This window comes from Vipera berus, assembly GCF_964194415.1.
Source record: "Vipera berus genome assembly, chromosome: 5".
Lineage (NCBI taxonomy): Eukaryota > Metazoa > Chordata > Lepidosauria > Squamata > Viperidae > Vipera > Vipera berus.
The window spans coordinates 16372622-16395378 of record NC_138207.1 but is presented as its reverse complement, the minus strand read 5'-3'; the positions used below and the strand labels follow the sequence as shown (position 1 = coordinate 16395378).

Here is a 22757-nt window from a genome sequence, read left to right as displayed (position 1 = left end):
ATTAAAGTAATCTGTATCACATTTTCTCTCTAAAAACAAGTAATTTTCTAGTTAGACAATGGCAGATGGTCATTTCTCATTTCTCGTTCTCGTTCCGTGCGCCTTTGGCATCTAGTCATGCTGGCCACATGACCACGGAGATGTCCTCAGACAAGCGCTGGCTCTTCGGCTTTGAAACGGAGATGAGCACCGCCCCCTAGAGTTGGAAACGACTAGCACGCATGTGCAGGGGAAGATGACATATTCATTGAGTCAAGCTTCAAAATCCCAGAATATTGGTTGATTGCAGAATCATCAACTAATTCAGAAGCTGTTGAGATTTTTGATATAGTCATGGCATGAATAAGACTCAAACTGGTCCATTTAAAGGTAGCATGTTCTTCAGTCTTTTTTTAGTGTAATAATACTTTAGATGTTATGACTTGGACTGTTGTTTACCTTCCTTCCTTCCTTCCTTCCTTCCTTCCTTCCTTCCTTCCTTCCTTCCTTCCTTCCTTCCTTCCTTCATCATTTCCTGCTCGCATGGTAATTACCCAACTTCTTATGAAAAGTATGAATGAAACTTTTTTTGTAAATTGAAAAACTAATCACAGCAACACTAAGCAGTAGCAGCAACTATTTTTATTGGTGTGCCATGTATATAAATATCTGTATATTTGTATATTCCCTATCTACAAAGTTTTGGAACCAGATAATTCATACCTGCTCAGGATATTCTTAGTCAAATTCCCAGGTGGACTCTAGAATCTCTTCAATTAAAGTTTAGCTGGAAAGAATGCAAGAATGGGCCTTTAATTTTCCTTGTTTGCAACAAGATTTTTTAGTTTTTAAGAAAGTGTTTCATCTTAATGGCTAATTATTTTTGGAGATGAAGCAGGAAGACAGAGAAGGGGGAAATGCCCATTTTAATTCACCATTTTGAAAATTAACATGAGTCTGAAAGTATTTCCAGGATGTAAAAAAAAAGGTTTTGGAAGAGTTGAGAAATAAATCTTGTGAGCAAGATTGCTTACCACCAAGACATTCTCAGTCGCTGTGTATAAACAAAAGGCAGCACAATCCAACCCAGCGTTATTTGTCCCAGATGGAGTTCTAAACTTGGCTGTATCTCCAACACTGATGTCATGGTGCACTAACAAAATTCTGAAAGAGAGGCGTATGTAGCAACCATTTTATTCCTGTGTGATTGGTGTGGGAGGAAAAGCTGAGGGGGTGTAGGCTGGAAAATGTGTTTCATGGTGTTTCTTCTCCTCCCCCCCCCCCCCCCCCGTTTTCTCTTGTGGAGAATGGTGATCACAAATGTGGGTCTTGATGCCAGAGAAGAAACAACACTGAAGAATGGGCTATCTTGTGGTGTTGTTTTCCCCCCAATTATTATTATTTTTTGCTTTCTTCTATGTCCTGCATGGTAAGATATAGCCAAAGGATTCCTGATAGCTTAGTACGTGAATAGTTGAGGGAGAAGTAAGCTGCTAATCCTATTTTACAAAATATCCATAAAACAAGATGCACTTTTACACAACAGGTCTTTGTAGCTATTTCTTCTTCAAGTAGATGGCATGAGTCACATATCAGTCTGTCGTTCTGATCCAGTAGGCTTCAAATAGAACGTTCACCAGTTTCAGACTTAACAACTCCTAAGAAAGTATGCTGAAAACCTCATCCATATAATACCTTTATTGTAGGGCCCTTAAGTTAATGGCATGAACTGGAGTGGGGGGTGTGTGTGTGTGTATGTGTGTGTGTGTGTCGGGGGGGGGAGCCATCATGAACTACATTTAAGCATCCATAGTATTTGGGGGCAACTGCCAGAGCCTTATTGGCTTGACAGTGTCTATTGTTGTTGCATACTTTAATGCCCTCCTTGGCAAATTTTGTTTCTAGCCAAATAGCTAGGCTTAGATGTAATGTTAATTTTTTAACACAGTTGCTTTGGGTAGTGAGATAGGCAGCATATAAATTAAATAAATAAATTTAACAGCATAATTGCTGTATATTTAGGCAGCGAGGGGAGCCTTAACATGGTGTCCATTAGTGTCAAGATGCTTTGTACTATTTTTTAAACTACGTTGCGCCCCCCCCCCCAAGCTTTCTGCCTTTTAAAAAGGCATAAAACACACAAAATACACACTTTAAAGTAAGTAACTAAATTGGAAGAAGAAACACTATGGGCCAAAAGTATATTTTTCAGAATTATGTTTCTTTCATTCATTCTAAAAGTTGTTGAAAGTCACTATGTGTATGGAAGCTCTCTGTGAATATGCCTTGATATGGTTCTTAGTTGCCCATTCTCCTTAAATAAAATACATTAGTCTCCAAACTGTTCATGATAAGAATGGACAGGAACAAAGGACAGAAGTATGGACTCAGCTTTAAGTAGGAGTAAATACCTAATACTCTGTTTTCTTATATATACTTTCAACCTGATGTAGCCCCAGTTTGTGTATCTGCTTAATTAGTTTGTCTTCATCCATTTTGAATCACTTCCACTTGATTATTCAGGGGTTCTAACCCTCAAAAAACAGAAAAAGAAAGAAATACACCTACCGTATATGTCACTTATATACGTCTTAGTTCAGATCTCTAGATTAACTTTGATTCTGACAAACTCCAATGGCCAACACCTCTAGGAAAAAAAATCAGTGAATTCACTGCTTGAGAAGGCAGTAGAGTCAGGATGTGACTGGGTCTTGAGACCTCCCATTAATTCACGGTTGCTGCTGATGTATTTGCAGACAGCCTGATATCCAACTTTATTTTTTAAAAATATTAAAAATTAACAAGAACGCTGCAAAGCAAAGCAACCTCAAATGGGGGTATTTATTTTCAAAATGCCTTGTAAGCTCTCTGAGAGTCTGCTTGAAGAGCTAACAACCAACCGTCAGAGTGCTAATTTTAATTTTAATTTTTAATTTAATTTAATTTTTATACCGCCCTTCTCCCGAAGGACTCAGGGCGGTGTACAGGGCAATACAATAAAATACAATATATAAAAATTAAAAAATATTAAATACTACAGCCCAATTCAATAAATTAATACAATAGCGTTAAAATACCCCTAAACCCATCAGACCAGGCCGGCTTGTTCAAATAAATATGTTTTTAGGTCACGTCGGAAGGAGCGAAGGTCAGGAGCCATCCGGAGCTCCACCGGTAAACGGTTCCAAAGGTCTGGCGCGCCCACAGAGAACGCCCTCCCCCTGGGGGCCACCAGTCGACACTCTTTGACCGACGGCACCCTAAGGAGGCCCTCTCTGTGGGAGCGCACTGGACGAAGGGAAGTTGATGCCGGCAGCAGGTGCTCCCGTAAGTAACCTGGACCCATGCCATTTAGGGCTTTATAGGTCATAACCAGCACCTTGAATCTTACCCGGAGGGCAACTGGAAGCCAATGCAGCTCACAGAGTAGAGGTGTTACATGGGAGTATCGGGAAGCCCCCACCACCACTCGCGCGGCTGCATTCTGCACCAGCTGAAGCCTCCGAGTAGTCCTCAAGGGCAGCCCCATGTAGAGAGCATTGCAGTAGTCCAAACGGGAGGTCACGAGTGCATGAGTGACTGTGCGCAAGGCATCCTGGTCTAGATAGGGCCGCAACTGACGCACCAGGCGAACCTGGGCGAAGGCCCCCCTAGTCACAGCTCCTATATGATCTTCCAAGGAGAGCTGTGAATCTAGGAGGACACCCAAGTTGCGAGCCCTATCTACGGGGGGTAATGACCAGATGACTGCAAAGAATATATATCCTTCCATTCCCCACCAGTCAGTTAGAACTGAAGAAGCTTCTTGGATGAGAAGTGAAATGTTTTCAAGGAAAAAAACACAATAAAGTCCAGTTGCCTTTTGGAAAAGCAGCTTTGGGACAACCATGACTGGATGATTGAGAATCTCCATATACATACTTTCATAGGCTGGTTAAGCATGGCAGGTCTTTTATGAAGAATCTTTATTGTTGTAGTTGTGTTTTATCCTTTCCTTTGAGGAAAGCAGCAGGAAAAATTCCATAATCAGGATTGTGGGTTGCCTGATTATACTTTTGGAGCAAAATTATGTTCTTAGCATCATATTTCTGCTTAGAAATGATGACTTTTGCTTTTTGAGAAAAGTGGTGTTTTCCGGCAGACTGGCAGAATTTGCACAATCTGAATTTTTAGAAAGTTCCTGAGAAGGAAATCTAAAGATAGAAATTATCTGCAGATTCCTCTCTTAAAGAAACAGGTCTTGGTGGAAACAACCCAAAAGTGGGAACAGGCAAAGAGAAGCCTGCACAAAAATAGTTTTCCCCCCTTTTAAGAGCATCAAGCATGTGATTATATTCTGAAAACAGACTTGAGAAGCATGCTGTGGCAAGCCATATAAGACTTGCTTGCAACTTTCATGTATGCATAAATGTCCAACTTGCATGAAATCAGCTCATACCAGATTTTTGTTCCATGCTGCCAAAAAATAACTTAATTGAGACAAGAGGGAAAATAATGGCTTGCTGATAGGAGGATAATTTTTTTAATTTTTCCTCTCTGTGCAATGAACAAGGCTTATACGTGAGGTTCTCATAATGAAGTCTCATAGTTTTTTTCTCCCAGATGTTCCTCCATTCATATGCCTTTGTTTTTATATGTCACCATTTAGTTTTGCTTATCAGTTCCTGTGATACAGGCTGAACTTGTCATGCATCACATGTGCTTTTCAACTTACCTCTACCGAGGCAATCCACCTACTTTATATCCTAAGTAATGTGGGGAAAAATGGAGAAGTTTCACTTTCTCTTTTGAAACGTACATATAAGAATCATCCAATGAAGCTATTGAAAGGAAATTTAGAGCAAACAAAAGAGCATTTACTCAAATACAGAACACACTGTAAGATTTAGTTATGGCTACTAACTTGGATGATTTCAAAATCGGATACATTTATGGAGACAGGTCTGCAAAGGACCATTAGTCTTGAAGATGCAATTTACGTTCAGTTGGGGACAGCATGACTTCCACAGATCCATTATTAGAGAAAAGTAGTTTTAATGGCTGAGGATGGATGCATCCTTTTGCTGTGGAATATAGCAGAAAAGCAGGAAATACAATAATAGGATAAGGCAATAGATTCCATAGAATTGAAGGGTGAATAAGAATGCATTCAAGATTTAGACTTTGCTTGATTAATCTTCATACGTCTTGATTTGGAAGCTATGTTAGTTAGATCCTGATGTTTCTGTGACTGAGGGTTTTGTTCATTTGACAACACCATCAGAACCAGCATTAAAGGTGGAATTAGATTCTGACTCATCCAGTTTCTGTACTGCTCCTTAATTAGATCAGGTTCCTTAGCCAGAATTGTGTATGTACAATTTTTGACCATAATCTTACGAATTTCGACTCCTTCCCAACCTGCTTGTTGTAGATATAGAATAACAGGGTTGAAAGGAATCTGGATGTCTTTTAGTCTAACGTCCTGTCCATTGTTGGAATCTTCATTCCATTCTGAACAAATGGCTGTTCAGTCTTTTCTTGACAACCTCCAGTGATGGAGCAACCACATCTTCAAGAGGCATTGCTTAGTAAGCACTCACAGTGAGGAAATTCCTCCTGAGATCAAGTTTGGAACTCTTAGAGTGTAATGCTTCCACTCATTGTTCTTGTCTTACCATCAGATATTAAGAAGAATAAACCTACCTTCTCTTCCTCATGATACACCTTGGTGGGTCAGAAGACTAGGCTATGATGATTCCTCTTAGCCTTCTGTTCTATGTTTTCCTTGTGTCTGGTAAACCATTCTCTATGGAAGGGAAGCCTTGAAAGAATGAATATGAAGTGTGTTCAGGTTCACGAAACATACCTTTATTATAATTTTTATGGTTGGTTGCACAGTCAGCCAGATATTTAAACTGGATTGGGCATTTTTGCCCACCTATCAAGCCTTCCAAGGACCTGGTATAGGCATATGTTATTTAATAATATTAACGGTATCATCGCAGGATGTAAAGTGTTCCAAATAAAGCTGCTTTCTGCAATTAACAGATGATGATTTGGTCAATGCTTAATAGTGTTCAAGTGGTGTTACGATGGTTGAGATTACATCCAAGCATGTATTGTTTTCTACTGTTATTTGCAGGATTTTATATTTTGTGGTTATCATTGTTACCAAAAGTATATGAAGAGTAAGCCATGATTCTTCAGTATATTAGCAATAGCACTTAGACTTGTATATCACTTCATAATGCTTTACAGCCCTCTCTAAGTGGTTTACAGAGTCAGCATATTGCCCCCCCCCAAATCTGGGTGCTCATTTTACCAACCTTGGAAGGGTAGAAGGCTGAGTCAGTAAGGATCAAACTCTTGGCAGTCGGCAGAACTAGCTTACAATACTGCATTCTAACCACTGTATCACCATGGCTGTTTTATACAAATGTGGGCAATACTCCTTTCATTTGAAATCAGATTTGAAGCATTGTTTCTCGTTGTGAGGTCCTCAGGTTTGCCAAGACTACAACTCCCAGAATTCTTACCCAACATGGACAACATGATGGCAGACACAATTCCAATACAGCTTGGAAATGTAAAGTTATGTTTATAAGCTTCTACAAAAATGCATATATGAATAGATTTTAGTAATCGTAAGAGAGAGGTATCGCTGAATTTACCAGTATCTTTTTTACGTCCCAGTGAAACAAAGAAGCTATTTTTTTGATGAAACCTGGCTATCACTGCAGCACTTTGGAAGGATGATAATTTTTTTGCATCTTTTGTCAGAGGAAATTGAGCATTAAGATGCTGAAGCTGGTCCAGTGTTTTGAGGTGACACTAGATTATTGTCTGGTTGCTATAGTAACTCAGCAGGCCTGAATCATGGAAGATGTAAACACTTTGAAAAGGCAAAAAAAATTCCTTCTTTTCCACCACTGGTGCCAGGAGTAACTAACCTCTTCCAGGAGCACTTTTAATCTCAGGCAAAGTGCATTTCCTATATAAGTAAGTTAGTAGTAAGCCAAAGTTTCAAGATCATGTGATACCACTAGACCAGTGGTTCCCAACCTTTTCTATACCCTGCACCCCTAGAATGCTTCTGATATATTCTCGCACCCCTTACAAAAGTTTGAAATAATGGCAACGAATTATGCATATACACTATAATTTTGAAAACCCAAGTTTTCGCACCCCCTGGAACATCATCTTGCACCCCCTGGTTGGGAACCTCTGCACTAGACAGATGTAAGCTTTGGTACAGTTTACATATATTTAATATTTATTGAAAAAGCAAAGCAAATATTGATTAAATAAAGTAAGCATATGGAGAGAAAGGCAACTAAAAGAAAAAAGATCCGTATAATATCAATACCAGATTGATTCAATCCTTAAATTTCAATCTATTCAATCTAAAATACAGAGAAACATATTGCTCTATTTTTCCTCATTTTTAGAGTGCTAAAATACTAAAACATTTCAAGAAAATTTGATAGGAAACACATATGTTGGTTCTGTTCCCGAACACTGGAAGAATAATACATCTCATCTTTAAGGAATGAAGTCTTTGTGGAATTTGTACATTAAAGGTGGCCTTGTGCCAAAGGAGTGGTGGCAGCGTGGAGTCAATTTTGATTTCTAGAAAGCAGACTTCAGGGCTTAATTTCTGAAAGTCCAATAGTTTGAATGTTATTGAAATGCCACGTAACTTAAAGAACATGTGCCTTTAAAGAGCAAAGCTCAGCTTGATCTTTCGGTTCTAGCACTTTGTTTTGCATGCTCTGTCTTTATTTGAAGGAAACAGTGGTCCTTGTGAATAATTCATAGGCCTTTCCAGTCTGCGAGACAGATGTCTCTAACTGCTGATTGAACTAAGATTGCAGATAGATTGCCTTTTATCAGTGTATTTTTCTCTTTCCTGGAATTCAAATTGTGATCTCTTTGCTGTCCCTGCGCCTTCTAATGAGTAACCTGTCAAATCCTTGCTGCAGATCTAACACAGCAATCCACGTTGGCGTTTTTTCTTCCTAAAACTTATAATTTAGCCCTAATAGCAAGCTATAGCAGAATTATAGTGATTTCAGAGCCAATATAATCTCTAACATTTTTCTTTTAACTTTCTAAACTTTTTGTTTCTAGTCCTGAAAAGGGTTCTTTGCTTTGACAATTTGGTAAAGGTCCCTGGAATTAAAAGATAGTAAAACATCTATTAGAACAGCTTACATATCCCAAATGTGTTTCAAAATTTTTAAAGGGAAGGAAGTCAGGAGAAATAAATTATCTGTTTAGTTCAGTCAACTAAGAATGTAAGTGATGTACAATAAAAAAAGCTCCCCCCCTTATTAGAATATCGTGATGATGATGTATGTTGGAGGAGATTGCAGTACCCCGTGTATTAGAATTGAGGGGCGGACATATTAAAATATTTCCTCAAAGCAGTATAGTGGTTAAGACATTGAAGGAATTACCAGTTCGGGTCTACCTTGAGTCATGGAGCTGACTTATGACCATAACTGAACTTGGAATTATGGTGGTAAGTCATGCCAATTATTAAGGAGTCACCAAATGATCATGCCTGATTTTATGACCTTTTTGCAGAGGTCATTATGTGAAACCATTGTTTCCAATGTGTGTTTTTTTCCTTCCTGGAAACCAGACGTTTTTGCTGAAAGCTGACATTTTCTGGCAAAATATGTAAATTGTGGTCATGTGACCATGGACATTACACATGACTGTAATGGGGGCAGTTGCTGAGCACTCAAAATGTGATCACATGACCATGGGGGGAAGCCGTCAGAACTTCAAATCCAAGTCATAAATACCCTGGGGAGGTCCTTCATATCTTCAAATGGTCGCTAAGCAATTGGCTGTAAGTAGAAGACCACCTGTAATACAATTGTAAAATCTATGAGTGAAGGGACATTTTTTTAAAAATGTTGCTGGGAATAGTGTCAAACTGTTGGGCATGCAATAAAGTAGAGTACGGTAAGTGTTTCTAAGATCTCCTTTCCAGATGGACACTTTTAAGAAGTCTCTGTCCCTTGTTCCATTTCTCAGGTAAAATCAGAAAACAGGCAAATATTTTTTAAGGATCTAGAGAGATATGCAATACATGTATTTATCTCAATTTTCTACTGTACCTATTTTATTGATGGATTAATGTTAACTGGCCAATGCTTTGAAGGGGGAATGCCAGACTCTAAAATTGGGACTTATTGTGTGTATTTGACATTTTGCTCTGAGAATTCTGGGAGAAGAGCAGTGCTTTTCCTTTTCATGAGTTTGATTTAAAAAGGAAAAAAAACAGAAATTAAATGATTGCCTTTCCAGGTGCGTTATCTGTCCCATTCTTTTACAAGTTTCATCTGCTGAGAATCTAGCTTGCTCCTGACCTGTTAGACAGGGGTATGCAACCTTGGCTCTTTTATGACTCGTGGACTTCAACTCCCAGAATTCCTGAGCGAGCTGGCTCAGGAATTCTGGGAGTTGAAGTCCATGAGTCATAAAAGAGCCAAGGTTGCCTACCCCTGTGTTAGACCATCTGTGGCTCACTCTATGTGGTTTCCTTTCTTGGTGGTTCAGATTAGGCTAAACTTTGAACTTCTTTTTAATTAAATTAATTTTTTTTGTTTAACAAAATTAACCTTAAGCCTGTGTTCCTTCAAGAGGCCAGGGAGTATCACACTTTCATTCTCAAAGCTACCTAAATAATTCTGCATGATTCTTAGCTTGGTCACTGTAATTTTTAGGATATGATCCTTTCAGGTTTTTTTAATTTGTGTATGCTTTTTTTATGCTGTTGTAAACTGCCAGGGTCACAGCTGAGTTGGTTGGTATAGAAATTTAATAATAATAAAAAAACCACAATACTTTATGTGTGATGGGGAAAAAAATGACCATTGTGAAAGCAGCTTACTTCCCCAAATGTTTTTCCACCATTGCCGAATCAGGGAGCAATGTACATGACTGATGTTATTTTTCCCCTATGGGTATAGTAGAGATAGTTATGTTTTAATATGTACTTCCCTCCTTTCCAATTCCATCTTGAAATCAACTAAAGGATGCTTTTCAGGCACTGTGAACTGGGATGAAGCATTGAAGAGTTGGTGCAGATGTTCCTACAGCCGATTCTTGCCCAACTTATTTATCAGGAACTGAAGCATGATGCTGGTATATGTTAAGTCCCCAGACTCTTCCACCTAATATCATCTGCCAGCAATCATCCCTTATGTTTCTTGAATTAATTTTGCTTTTCCTGTAACTTTTCATTATATGTCTTATTGTCAATATCCATTGTACTTTACTTCCCAACAAGAAAAAAGGCGAGTTCTTTTCCTGAAGTTATTGTCTAAAATTGGACACAAGGGAGGTAGGAGTAAAACTAATGTTTATGTTAGCTATATATTTCTAGCTGTGTTGATTTGGGGACTAACAACATATGTGAAAAGGCTGCACTTAGGCCTTTTTAAATTAAAGGAAAGGAGGGTGAGCAGGACTATGGAGATTTCTAACATTAATCTCATTGTGAGAAAATAAATTCCATCCAGCTAGAATCTGGATAATCATCCAAAAATTGGCATGATGACAGATTCAGAACAGGCAAAGGGAATTCCTTTTTCATGCAAGGCATGGTTTAGTGATCACAGGATGTAATAATGGCTGTAAGGAGGCATTAGATAAATTCATGGAAGGTAAAACAAACTGTAACTGCTAATCATATTGACTAGATGCTAGCTCCAAAATCAGAGGTAGTGTGCTTATGAGTATCAATTCGTGCAGGTGTACAATTCATGTTAAAGGATTTAAAATAAAAGAGCTTCTGAAGAGCTAGACAGCTTCAAAATGCTGCCACCAGTCGCAGACATCATTGCAAGCATTATTGGTAGATGTCACTTGGTCATATTTTTTTTCATCCTCTTTTTGCCTCAACCAGTAAGGACTACTAGACATTGTATATGGCTATCATGGCTAAGAGTATCCAGAAGAAAAACTTGTATCCTGCATTAGGAATGGCCAAAAGAACTTGAAAAAGTGATATTGTTGCAGAAGTTAAGAAATGGCTTTTGGAAATATTCATATTCATATTCATTACTTTGATGACACTGTCTAACCATCTCATCCTCTACTGCCCCCTTCTCATTTTGCCTTCAATCTTTCCCAACTTCAGGCTCTTTTCCAATGAGTCCTCTTTTCTCATTAGGTGGCCAAAGTATTTGAGCTTCATCCCTTAGAATGCCCATGGCAATAAATGGTATCAGCTGTGGACTTGTTTCAGAATGCTTATTTGTGTGAAGTTTGGCTCTACTATGATCCAGACGCATTGATTGAAGCAATGTGTATCTCAAGGTGCTTTTTACTTTGCTATGTGGCATTATAGTCAGAAAGTTGGGTTAAGAAAATCCAGATTGAAATTTCTACTTTTTTTAAAAAAATTGGGTCAATCATTGTCTTAACAGAGCCTTTGTGAGAATTAAATAGAGGAGAAAAACATGATTTACTCTTCATTCTAGGCTTCTTGGACAAGAGGGACAGTGGGCAGTTCCAAATGATGTTCTACTCCATTATTTTCCCCTTAAACAAGAAAATCCCAACTATTAAATATTTTTCACCGTAGGGGAGAAAACTACTTGATCTTTTCTCTTACTCTCCATCTTGCTGATATAATAATAAAACAGAATAACAAAGTTGGAAGGGATCTTGGAAGTCATCTAATCCAACACTCTGCTCAGGCAGGAAACCCTATAGGGGTGTCAAACTCAATTTCATTGAGGGCCGCATCAGCATTGCGGTTGCCTTCAGAGGGCCGGGTGGGTATGGCCAGGGTGGGTGTGGCCTACTGGGTGGGCGTGGCTAGAGTGCAAATGGCCTACTGGGTGGGCGTGGCCAGCTCTACATCGTTTGCATCAAGGGTGCCTATGGGGGCCCGGGTAGGAGTGGGTCAGATCTGAGGGTCTCTGGCAGAAGGAGGGTCTCTGGGCCAGGGCCAAGGCAGTGGGGGCCGTTCCGTCACTGTTTCCAGGATGGCTTCGCGGGCCGCATGAAACCATTTTGTGGGCCGGATCCGGCCCCCGGGCCTTGTGTTTGACATGTCTGCCCTATACCATTTCAGACAAATGGCTGTCCAGTCTTTTCTTAAAAACTTCCAACTTCTAGAGGCAAGTCATTCCACAGATTAATTGTTCTAACTGTCAGAAAATTTCTCCTTAGTTCTAGGTTGCTTCTCTCCTCAATCAGTTTCCATCCGTTGCTTCCTGTCCTGCCTTCAGGTGCTTTGGAGAATAAGTTGACCTCGTCTTCTTTGAGGCAGCCCCTCAGATATTGGAACACTGCTATCATATCATCATCCCTAGTCATTAAACTAGACATACCCATTTCCAACAACGGTTCTTTATATGTTTTAGCCTCCATTCCCCTAATGAGCACCCCAGATGTGGGTGAATTGTAGGATGATAGAGTGGTATTTATCCTTGTCTTCTTTTTAATGCCTTTCCTAAATAATTCATAATGTTTTGTCTTTTCTCTGGCATGATGTACTTTTTTTCAGTCTCCTTCCTCTTTTTGTTCTAATACGTTGATAGCTTACAAAGACCCCTTCAGTTGGAATGCACCCCTGTGAGGATGATTAATTTATTTTGTGGGATGATAAGATTGCTGCTCTGTTCCAGTCTGCAGTACGTCCCACTATGTTCAGTGAATCTTGTCTCTCTATAATGGTTTGTAGGAACGTGACTTTGAAGAGGGAAATATGCAGTTTCTACTTTTAAGGCAACTCATCTGGAATAAATTTTATTTTATTTTTTTAAAAACATTTGTGTGTCTTCACTCACTGGAGCTGGTGCATAAGCAAGTCGAGTTTCTTAGGCAACTGAATGCTGTGATATACTATGAAACAATGACACTGACAATAAAATGAAGAACTACAAATAAATAGTTCAAACTAGTTTAGTACAAACTAAAATGGCCAAAGAAATAGTGATCTTTTAGTCTAATTCTGTAATGAAGCTGGTTTCAGAAATTATTTGGTTATATGGTCACAGTTGTATATAGCCAGATCAGCACTTTTGTTGTTGTTGTTGATGATGATTATTTAACCAGCACCATTGTTTTCCTGGCTTCTTGCTGGGATTTACATTTATGAGCAATTAGATCATGAGCAATTTGGGCTTGGAACAGCAGGTTTGTAATTTGATTTATTAAAATATATTCTGCTTTAAGGGGAAATTCTTCAGTGAGTTTGCCCTTTGAGCCTCTTTTATAGGTAGACCTTGGTAGATGTCAAATGAAAATTTGGGCTCCTTTTAAAGAATACTGTATGTTTGCTTTTCTATTATAGGTTTAAACATAGCTTAATTTAAAGAATTATGACTTGTGTAATTATAGTTTGGGATTCCATTTATCCTGGTGTTTTTTTTCTGAAAAAACTTTTCTGTGTCGTACTGTAAACTGTGCCGCTAAACTGAAATGATTTGAAGGTTTTCATGTTAGTCTTTCTCTTCTTTTCTGGGCAGGTCATTTTTGTTCAAGTTAATCCAGGTGAAACTTTTACCATAAGGGGTGAAGACGGAACTCTTCAGTGCATTCAAGGTAAGGAATTTTATAGGACAAAAATTTCATTTCATGCTTTATTTTCTTGATTATTCATCTGTGATATGGTTAATGAATTCCTGATGACATTGACTCTTCAATTAAAGAAAGTTCATAAAGCTCAAATATACAAAATGTTAAAGGTTTTCAGCAAGGGGCTGAAAAACCATCTGGATAATCTGCAGCTCATACAGGTACAGATTTTTTTGACCCTTACCTTTTCCTTTTGAACCCAATAGCTTAAATCATTTTCCGACATCTATTCAACAAATTGTTATACCTAGGGCAATGGAAGACATTTGGCAAGAAGATCTTTAGTGATACAGATTTACGCTATAACAGGAGTTCATTTTTTTATAGAAATCAGAATTTTTACAGGCAGAGGCTAGAAAGAAATCTGTGGGGATAACCTACTTCTGATTTTGACACATCATGTAGGGGGTTAACTTTTGAGTTTGGAAGCATTTTTACTTTCTCTTAGTTTTGTTTGCTACTATCATCTTGAATTTTCTGTTGTGTATACTGCCCTTGTTTACATTTTCAGACCTTGGAGTTTTGGAGGATTTAAAGGATAACACCTTCTGTTTAATTTGCCAGTGAAGTCATGAATCCCTCCATCCTTCATTTTTTATGTGTGTTTCTCCATCATCATCCTTGTGGGTTTTTTTCTCTTTTTGTTGCTCATTAAAAAAACCATAAACTGTAAATATCTTTTTAAAAAATGAATCCCTCCATCCTTCGAAATACTAGGCTGATTTTCCTCCTTCCTTCCTTCCTTCCTTGAAATTGATACTTTATTCTCATTTCATTCCTTCAAACCCACCAAAAGCATCCCCCTCCAAAATAAGGAAAAAGTCCTGCAATGTAGATAGGGGCCATTAGTTCCTAGTCTAGTGATGGGCTGCAGAATTTTTTATCCAGTTGTATAAAGGAGCTATCATACTGAAAAGGAATCCTGTGCCACTGTTGTTGAATAATCATATTGGGAAGGAATCTAACAGGTTATCAAGTCCAACTCCCTACACATTTTAGAAATAACTACACTATCCCTGATAAATGACCCAAAGGTTCTTTTTCAAGAGGCAATAGACTTCCTTTGTTTTTCCTTGAAGATGGTTCACTTCTCATCCAAGAAGCTTCTTCAGTTCTGACTCAATCCCTGATAGATGACTACCTGGTCTCTATTTAAAAAAAATGTACCTTCAACTGAATGAAAGAAAAAGCTGAGACCGGCTGTGTGCCCTTCCTCCCTCCCTCTTTCCCATGATCAACAAAATCTCATGATCCATACACACACACAAAATCCCACTTCATAAATTATTATAAAACAAGGGAGGTGAATTTAAAGTAGTCCGACCCACATTGGAAGCAAGATGGCCCTTTGTTCAGAAGATGTTTACCCTCAATTTGTGATGTAGCAAGATACATGAACCCACTCGAATTTGACTTAGTTCCATAAGCTTTGGTTTAAGGCAATGTGTGAGCTCACCCAGTGAACTCTATATGGATAAAGTATTGGACAGAGAATTCACATTTCAATTCTCCAGTCATCCATGCAATTTATAACTTGGGATTAATTGCTGTCAGCTTTAACTTATCTCACAAAATTGTTGTGGGGATAAAAGGGATCAGGAAGTTGAAATGATATGTACAGCCCTAAATTCCTTAGGTGAAACATAGGGTAAAAAAATGTACTCAAGTAGAAACACTGCTTACTCTGTTTTCTATAGGGTAAGTAATGGCTGAAACTTAAAGAAGAGACCTTACCTTAGACCACCTAGGGAGCATATAATTTAGGCAAAGTTTTAAAACACAACTTCAGATTCACACTTTTAGGACAGTATAGAATTCTAGGACTTGGCAGAGTTTTACTTCTAGTACAACTTGGGTTTTGTCCTTGAAAGTGACACGGAAAGCCAAAAAAATAAATGTCAAGTTGTATTTTCCTTGCTTTGGCCACATGAAAGATGTTTGGTCAATATATAATTCATGCTTAATGTTGAAAGAAAAGCACATTTGTATGGCTTATTATAATGCAGAAACTCTTCAAGTTAAGCTGAGGCTTGGGGGTGGGAGGAGAAATTGCTCCCTGTAACATTGCCAGGTTCTGGGAGAGGTGACGCCCGCAGTCATGCATACTATGTGTGAATCATTCATGGTAAATAAATCTGTCCGATGGCTACATTTTTTTCTCACATTCTTTTTTTCCCTGCTTGAAGCCGGTGATCATGAAAGCAAGAAAAGTATTCATTGGGGCTCCATATTATAAAAGGAGCAATTCACTCATGACCCTCCAATAGTATAATTTCATGAAATGATTTATGGTTTTGCTTTGCTTTTTTCATTTATTTATAGGAAAAGCGAAAAAGGAACTAATGAAGATGACTAGTGCTTATGACTAACCTATTCATACCTGTCTAGTTCAGAAGAAGCAATAGTCCTAGAAACTATTTGTGTGTCTTTTCAAGGAAACTTGTGATTGAGGCTTTGTACGTGGGTTCAGAAAATAATTGTATTGGTTGGGTCAGTTCTGTTAGATGACTGCTGAACCTCTTCTTGAAAACCATAAATTGAAAGACAATCCAGTTCTATCTAAGCTTCCACTGAAATGCCTTTCCTGTCTTTTGACTCTGTTGCTCTGATCCTATCAGAGTGTTCTTCAGATGCTGCCAAGATCTAAATCTTTTTTCTAAGCAATTATTTTTCCATCTTTAGTGTCCAGCTGTGTAACAGCCATCTGGAAATGTACATAACAACAGAACAATGAAGGTGGACCACATAGGTGTGGTATTACAGCTTTTGCCTCAAGGCTATGCAACCTTTTTGGGCAGTCACCACACCACTACTATTCTGTGGAAGTCTGGTTATTTGGTTATTTGTTTACAGACATTTAAATAATGTCATCCCAGTGAATGAGTGTAGGGTTTGTTTCCTGTTTTTATATATATATATATATATATATATATATTCGGCTTTATTGTTTGTCTGGTGCTGATCCTTGATCACTTGGATGTTGGCTACTGGAAGAGATGAGTTCCTCAAAACAACTCCAAAATAACCAGAAAGCATTAAGAACTAACCCTGAACTGGTCTCTTCTATATTTGACAATGTAGCCACATCTACCACAACAGCGCTTTTACCGCCCCAAATACTTACTTAACAACAGGCAAGTAGGTGTGGTGCTGCTACTCCCTCTCCTTCCTACCCCTTCCCTTTTGTCTTTTTATGAGCCTTCCCCAAAAAGCTCTAGGGCAGGCAGAACTACCCACATTTTAATTTTATTGGCTAATATTGTTTGTGCTGTTTTGGTGAGGCCCAGAATCATTAAGGGGCGTGAAGCTGGTGATTCGCAGCAAGGTTCTTTCTCGTATGGTTATTGTTTAATTAAAAATATATACTTTTTAAAAGGCAGCAATTGGGTGAGCTTTATGGATAATCTGTAGGCACGCTGGCACCATGGCGACTATTCTCATTCTGTACAAATACATGTCTTTCATTCCAAGTTCTGCCTCTATTGGTAGCCCTAATTTTCCTTTTTTTGAAAAAACGATCATGTTGTGCATACAGCTTCTATTCATGAACATGTGTTTAAGATTAGGAGGCTCCTGTATCGCCTGTTTTTATTGAGTCTTTCTCTGTACTTGTTTTTAGTTCTCAGTCTTGAAAGCTGGTGACATGCTCTGATCAGTCAATTCCTAATCTCAGTTGGTAGCCTTGCTGCAGTGTTGATTGACTTTTAATGAAAAGCATTTGTGTTAATGCTCTGGGCTCTGCTTTAACACTCAGTCCCTTGATGAAGAAAGGAAAGAGCATTTTGAAATATAGGCACAAAGAGTTGCCTTTTAGCTTGTTACCTTCCATCTTTCTGGCTGTCATAGAGCAAATCTTTCTTTTAAACCTAGTACTGGAACTAGTCAGTGGCCGGTGGATGCAAATGCTATAAATCATATACCATTTTTGTCCAGTAAAATCAAGACAATACAGGTAGTCCTTGACTTACAACAGTTCGTTTAGTGACCTTTCAAAGTTACAATGGCACTGAAAAAAGTGACTTATGAACATTTTTCATACTTACAACCATTGCAGCATCCCCACGATCATGTGCTCCAAATTCATATTTTGACTCATATTTATGACGGTTGCAGTGTTCCAGGGTCAGGTCAGGTCTTTTTTGCAGCCTTTTGACAAGCAAAGTCAATGGGGAAGCCAGAGTCACTTAACAACCATGTTACTAATTTAACAACTGAAGTGATTCACTTAACAAATGGGACAAGTTGTAAAATGGGACAAAACTCAACACATTTCTCACTTAGCAACATAAATGTTGGACTCAGTTGTGGTCATAAGTTGAAGACTACCTGTAACTACAATACTCTTAATCTCCCAACTCAAATGAGAAACAGCTTTTTTTCCTCTAAAAATTTAATTAATTTAATTTAATTTAATAATTTGATTTCTATACCGCCCTTCTCCCGAAGGACTCAGGGCGGTGAACAGGGCAATACACAATAAAAATCAGATACAAAAATTAAAAAACCATTAAAAACCAATTAAACATCATGCCCTTAAAATCAATACATATTAAGTTAAAAACTAATTTTAAAAACCCAACCCCATCCCGTCAGACCAGGCCAGCTTGTTCGAAAAAGAATGTTTTAAGATTGCGCCGGAAGGAGCGAAGGTCGGGGGCCGTCCGGAGCTCAACCGGTAAGCTGTTCCAAAGGTCTGGCGCGCCCACAGAGAACGCTCTCCCCCTGGGGGTCACCAATCGGCATTCTGAGGAGGCCCTCTCTGTGGGAGCGCACTGGACGGAGGGACGTTGACGCCGGTCGCAGGTGTTGCCGTAGGTAATCTGGGCCCATGCCATGAAGGGCTTTGTACGTCATAACTAACACCTTGAACCTCACCCGGAGAGCAACCGGTAGCCAATGCAGCTCGCGGAGCAGAGGTGTAACATGGGAGTATCGGGAAACTCCCAAGACGACTCGCGCGGCTGCATTCTGCACCAGCTGGAGTCTCCGGGTGGACCTCAAGGGCAGCCCCATGTAGAGAGCATTACAGTAGTCTAGACGAGAGGTCACGAGCGCATGAGTGACTGTGCGCAAGGCATCCCGGTCTAGGTAGGGCCGCAACTGGCGCACCAGGCGAACCTGGGCAAAGGCCCCCCTAGTCACAGCTCCAATATGCTCTTCCAAAGAGAGCTGTGAATCTAGAAGGACCCCCAAGTTGCGGGCCCTATCTACGGGGGGTAATAGCTCACCCCCCATTGCCAATGATGGGATAATCGGAATTTCCCGGGATGCCGGCACGAACAGCCACTCAGTCTTGTCAGGGTTGAGTCGAGCGTTGTATGTACGTACGTGATCAATACCATCTTTCTCTTCAGACATGCCCTTTACGCAGTTTAGGTTTCGCATATCCAAAGGAATCCAAAGTGGATGTTCTCCATGCTGTGGTGAATTAGAATTCCTAGAACGGTTAGCCAGTATGGATGGCAACAGCTTGAGAAAATCTATTATAGAGACCCTATCTGAATTAGAAATCTGAAATTAAGTAAATCAAATCAAGTTGCTGTTTTCTCAAAACATGCCTTACTTTTAATTATATGTTTTAGTTTCTGGTTAGTAGGTAGACCAGAGATTGGTAGGATTGAAGTGCTCGGAATTTCTGATTGGTCTCTGGTCTTAATGGTGCAGGGCTCATGAAACTGGATTCTAGCAGATCAGTCTCTCAAATCTTGTGTATTTTGTTTCTCAGTGCACTTCAGCTTTATGTTAGAATGATCTTGCTCTGTCGACTTCCTTTCTAGAAGCCTAACCATCTTATGCTTGAGTTTTAAAGTCCCAGTAAGCTACCGCTTTAAGAAAATTCAGCTGTGTGTGTCTACTGTTGTCCGCCTGTCTGTCTGAGTTTCTGTTTTTTTGTGGTGGTTTTTGGTTCAGCTTCCTAGCCAATGGATAATTTAAAACATAAAAGAATCCATGAACAAGAATTGGGGAGAGAAACTGAAAAGCAGGACTTGATGCAGTGATGATCCTGATTGCTTTGTTTTGGCTTCAACAGAGTCTCTGAAGTTTGGAGCATCTAAATTTTTATTGGTGCATATAGTCTAGTAAAATGCTGAATACATGTGTATACAAAAATTGTAGTTCATCCTTCCTTTCAATATCAACTCGGTATGCAGGTTTTCCATCCTCTCATTCTGTTTTATTTCAGACTAACATTGTGATATAAGGTTTGTAGAGAGATAGTGACTGGCCCTTGGCTGAAACAGGACTTGAGAAAGATCATCTTCAAACTATTAAGTGAAGTGGATCAGGAGATATATATGGAGGGGACAGAGGGGGAGAGAAAGAGAAGGAGGAAGAGTTTGATCTTGTAATTAAGGCACCAAGCTAAGATCGTAAGTTCAATTCCTGCCTTAGCCATGAAAATCAGCTGGGTGACTTTAGGCCAGTTATACTTTCTCAGCCAAACCTACCTACAGAGTTGTTATGAGGAAAATACATGTAGGAGATGACTAGGCTGAGGTGGAGGGAGGGGTCAGATGTGTCATCAGTCATGAGTTCCTTCACACCACAAAAAATCTTAGTCCAGCTCACCTTGAATTCCTTTGACTGTTATCTACCACCAATTTGCTTTGACCATTAGTAGCTCAGATTCTTGTAGAGAGCTTAAGCTTGCAATAAATCTTTATACTCATTTGAACTGCGTGGATTTTTTTTTAAAATTTCCTTGGGGTTTGACAATAGGAGGAGGAAGGTATTGAATACGTTCAGTGTCTTGAGTTATTTGTAAAAATAATAAAGATGGAATAAAATAATAAATATATTTGTTTTGACATTTCCACTTGATTTATATTTATATATGTTTTTATTCTATTTATTCTAAATTTTACTCAAATTATTCTATTTTTTAAAGATTTGGCATAAGAATTTTATATTTGCTGGAATCGAAAACTTATTTTCACAACAGATTATAAATTAGCATATATTCCATATTAATTGGCCTCTACAGCAGAGGTCTCCAATCTTTCTCAGTTGGTGGAATGGAAGGAAAAGGAGGGGAAGCATATAATGCACACGCATGTGCGCATACACAAATGGGGCCACGAGCATGCGCAATGCAAATGAGACAGTGCTAGCACCCATGTGACACTCACTAGCACGGCCCCATTTTCACCACACGGCACCCTGTTTGCGGAGTGATTGTGTGAGTGAGTGTGCACACATGCACACACTGGCCAGCCTATTTCACAGCCCACTGTCCAGCAGGTTGGGGACCCCTGCTCTACAGGACCTTTCCTACATGCATGTGATGTCACATCATAGTTTAAAAAGGAACAGGATTTGCATCGATACACTGATGCTGTATTTGTCATTTTGTCCTTCTCTCTCTCTCTCTCTCTCTCTCTCTCTCTCTCTCTCACACACACACACACACACACACACACACACACACACACACACACTCTCTCTCACACACAAACACACACAGAAATGATGCCTCTGTGCATATTCAGGCAAAACATTCCACAATTCATGCCTATTCATCTGATGATGCGCTTTCTCCAAATCAACAAATATGGAATACGTTTTCCACATTCATACATATTTCGGTGACTTATTGAAAAGTAAATATCTGTCTGCAGGAACATAAGACCATACTGCATTTTTCAAATATTGCTCATTGTCACCTCTCCTGCTCTTTCATTTAGAAATTCCCAAAGGAACATATAACACTTTATAGATTTTGCATTCATTCATTCCTGATGTCTTTATCAAGAATCATAGCATTCTTTTAATTGTTAGCTGCAGACAGAGGCTTCACATGCAGACTTTAAACAAGTCGCGCAGCTACTCCATAAGCAAACCACAGACATATTTTATCATATCTTCAGTTAAACAATCTACATTTACAATCTCACCATTTTTCTAACATTCTCTCACCAATTATGATCTTCTTTTCATTTTTTTTGTCTTCAAAACTAATGTGTATAATAACATTTATTCCAGTTCCATTCTTTGGCACATCATGACCACACTCAAATAATATCTAAAATTCCAGTGTGTTTCCATTGCAGTTTCATCCCTAATCATTTCATCAGTTTTATTTTTAATAACATTTGCTCTGCTGGAGTCTCTTTGCATAATTCTCTGAAGCCACTTCCAAAACAATTTTATTTATTCCACCCAACTCACACTGCGTATTCTCTGCCTTTTTTTAACTTAACCATTCCTTGCTGTCTTTGATTACAGTCTTTGCAGCATTCTTTTTATCTCCCTACACCAGGGGTGTAAAACTGCCGGCCCCCGGGCCAGATGCATCATACAGAAGCCACGCCTACCCCATTGCTGGCAATGGCAAAACCATCCTGATATGTTGCGTGACGTCATGTGATGTCACAAGTTTAACATGTCTGCTCTACACAATATAGAATATTTCTCATGTTCATTTTTTATAGTAATATATGCGTGTTTTCTCATCTACTCCCTCTTTGAGGTCACAATTCCATCCATTTCATTATTTATGTATATATATATATTGATCCAGTTTTGATGGCTGCTCATCTATCCAAGAACCTCTGAGTAGTGAGCACAATAAAAACTGAGAATTTCATTAAAACCCAAAATCACTAACCTGAATTAGGGCTCAGTAAAAGTCACTAGAGCATACAACCATGCCAAAGTTGTAACCTCCCAACTGAAATACCTACTTCTTAGTGCACTAATTCTTCACATTAATGTTGCTCCTCACACATTTATAGTATACTATAAAGCCATTCTCTCCGTTATGTTCGATGTAGTTTCCATATTCCTCTATTTTTCATTCATTGTTTCTCTTCCTACCATAATTCATTTACTCTTTTTTGGCTTTCACTCTCATTTCTTTCATTTTTATCCTTTTTCTCCATGTCTGCTTTTTCCTAAGATCCGCTCTTACCAAATAATGGTCTGTACCACATACAGGGCTACTAAACATCATCTTATCCTTCATACATATCCCAGTCTGTAATAAGGAATTGACTCAATCCTGCATTTAGGTTTATATTTATTCCTTTGGCATATACACATATAAGTTGCCATGTTTAAACCATGTGTCCAAAACATACCTTTTTTCTAAGCAGATACTCATAACTCAGGAATCTGATTCATTCTTCCATCACTGAGTGTGCTCTGTTTCTATTTCCATTCATCTCAATTTCAAAATGGCTTTCCCC

At 38.9% G+C, this 22757-nt stretch overlaps 1 protein-coding gene across 1 annotated transcript in view; it reads left to right on the top strand.

Annotated features, from left to right (window-relative positions):
- The window catches only part of FNDC3B (fibronectin type III domain containing 3B), a 314399-nt gene that overhangs the window by 80071 nt on the left and 211571 nt on the right, over positions 1-22757 (top strand). The window contains exon 3 of the mRNA XM_081329788.1: positions 13461-13536. Coding sequence (XP_081185914.1) covers positions 13461-13536 — 76 coding nt within the window. The remainder of the gene's footprint in view (positions 1-13460; positions 13537-22757) is intronic.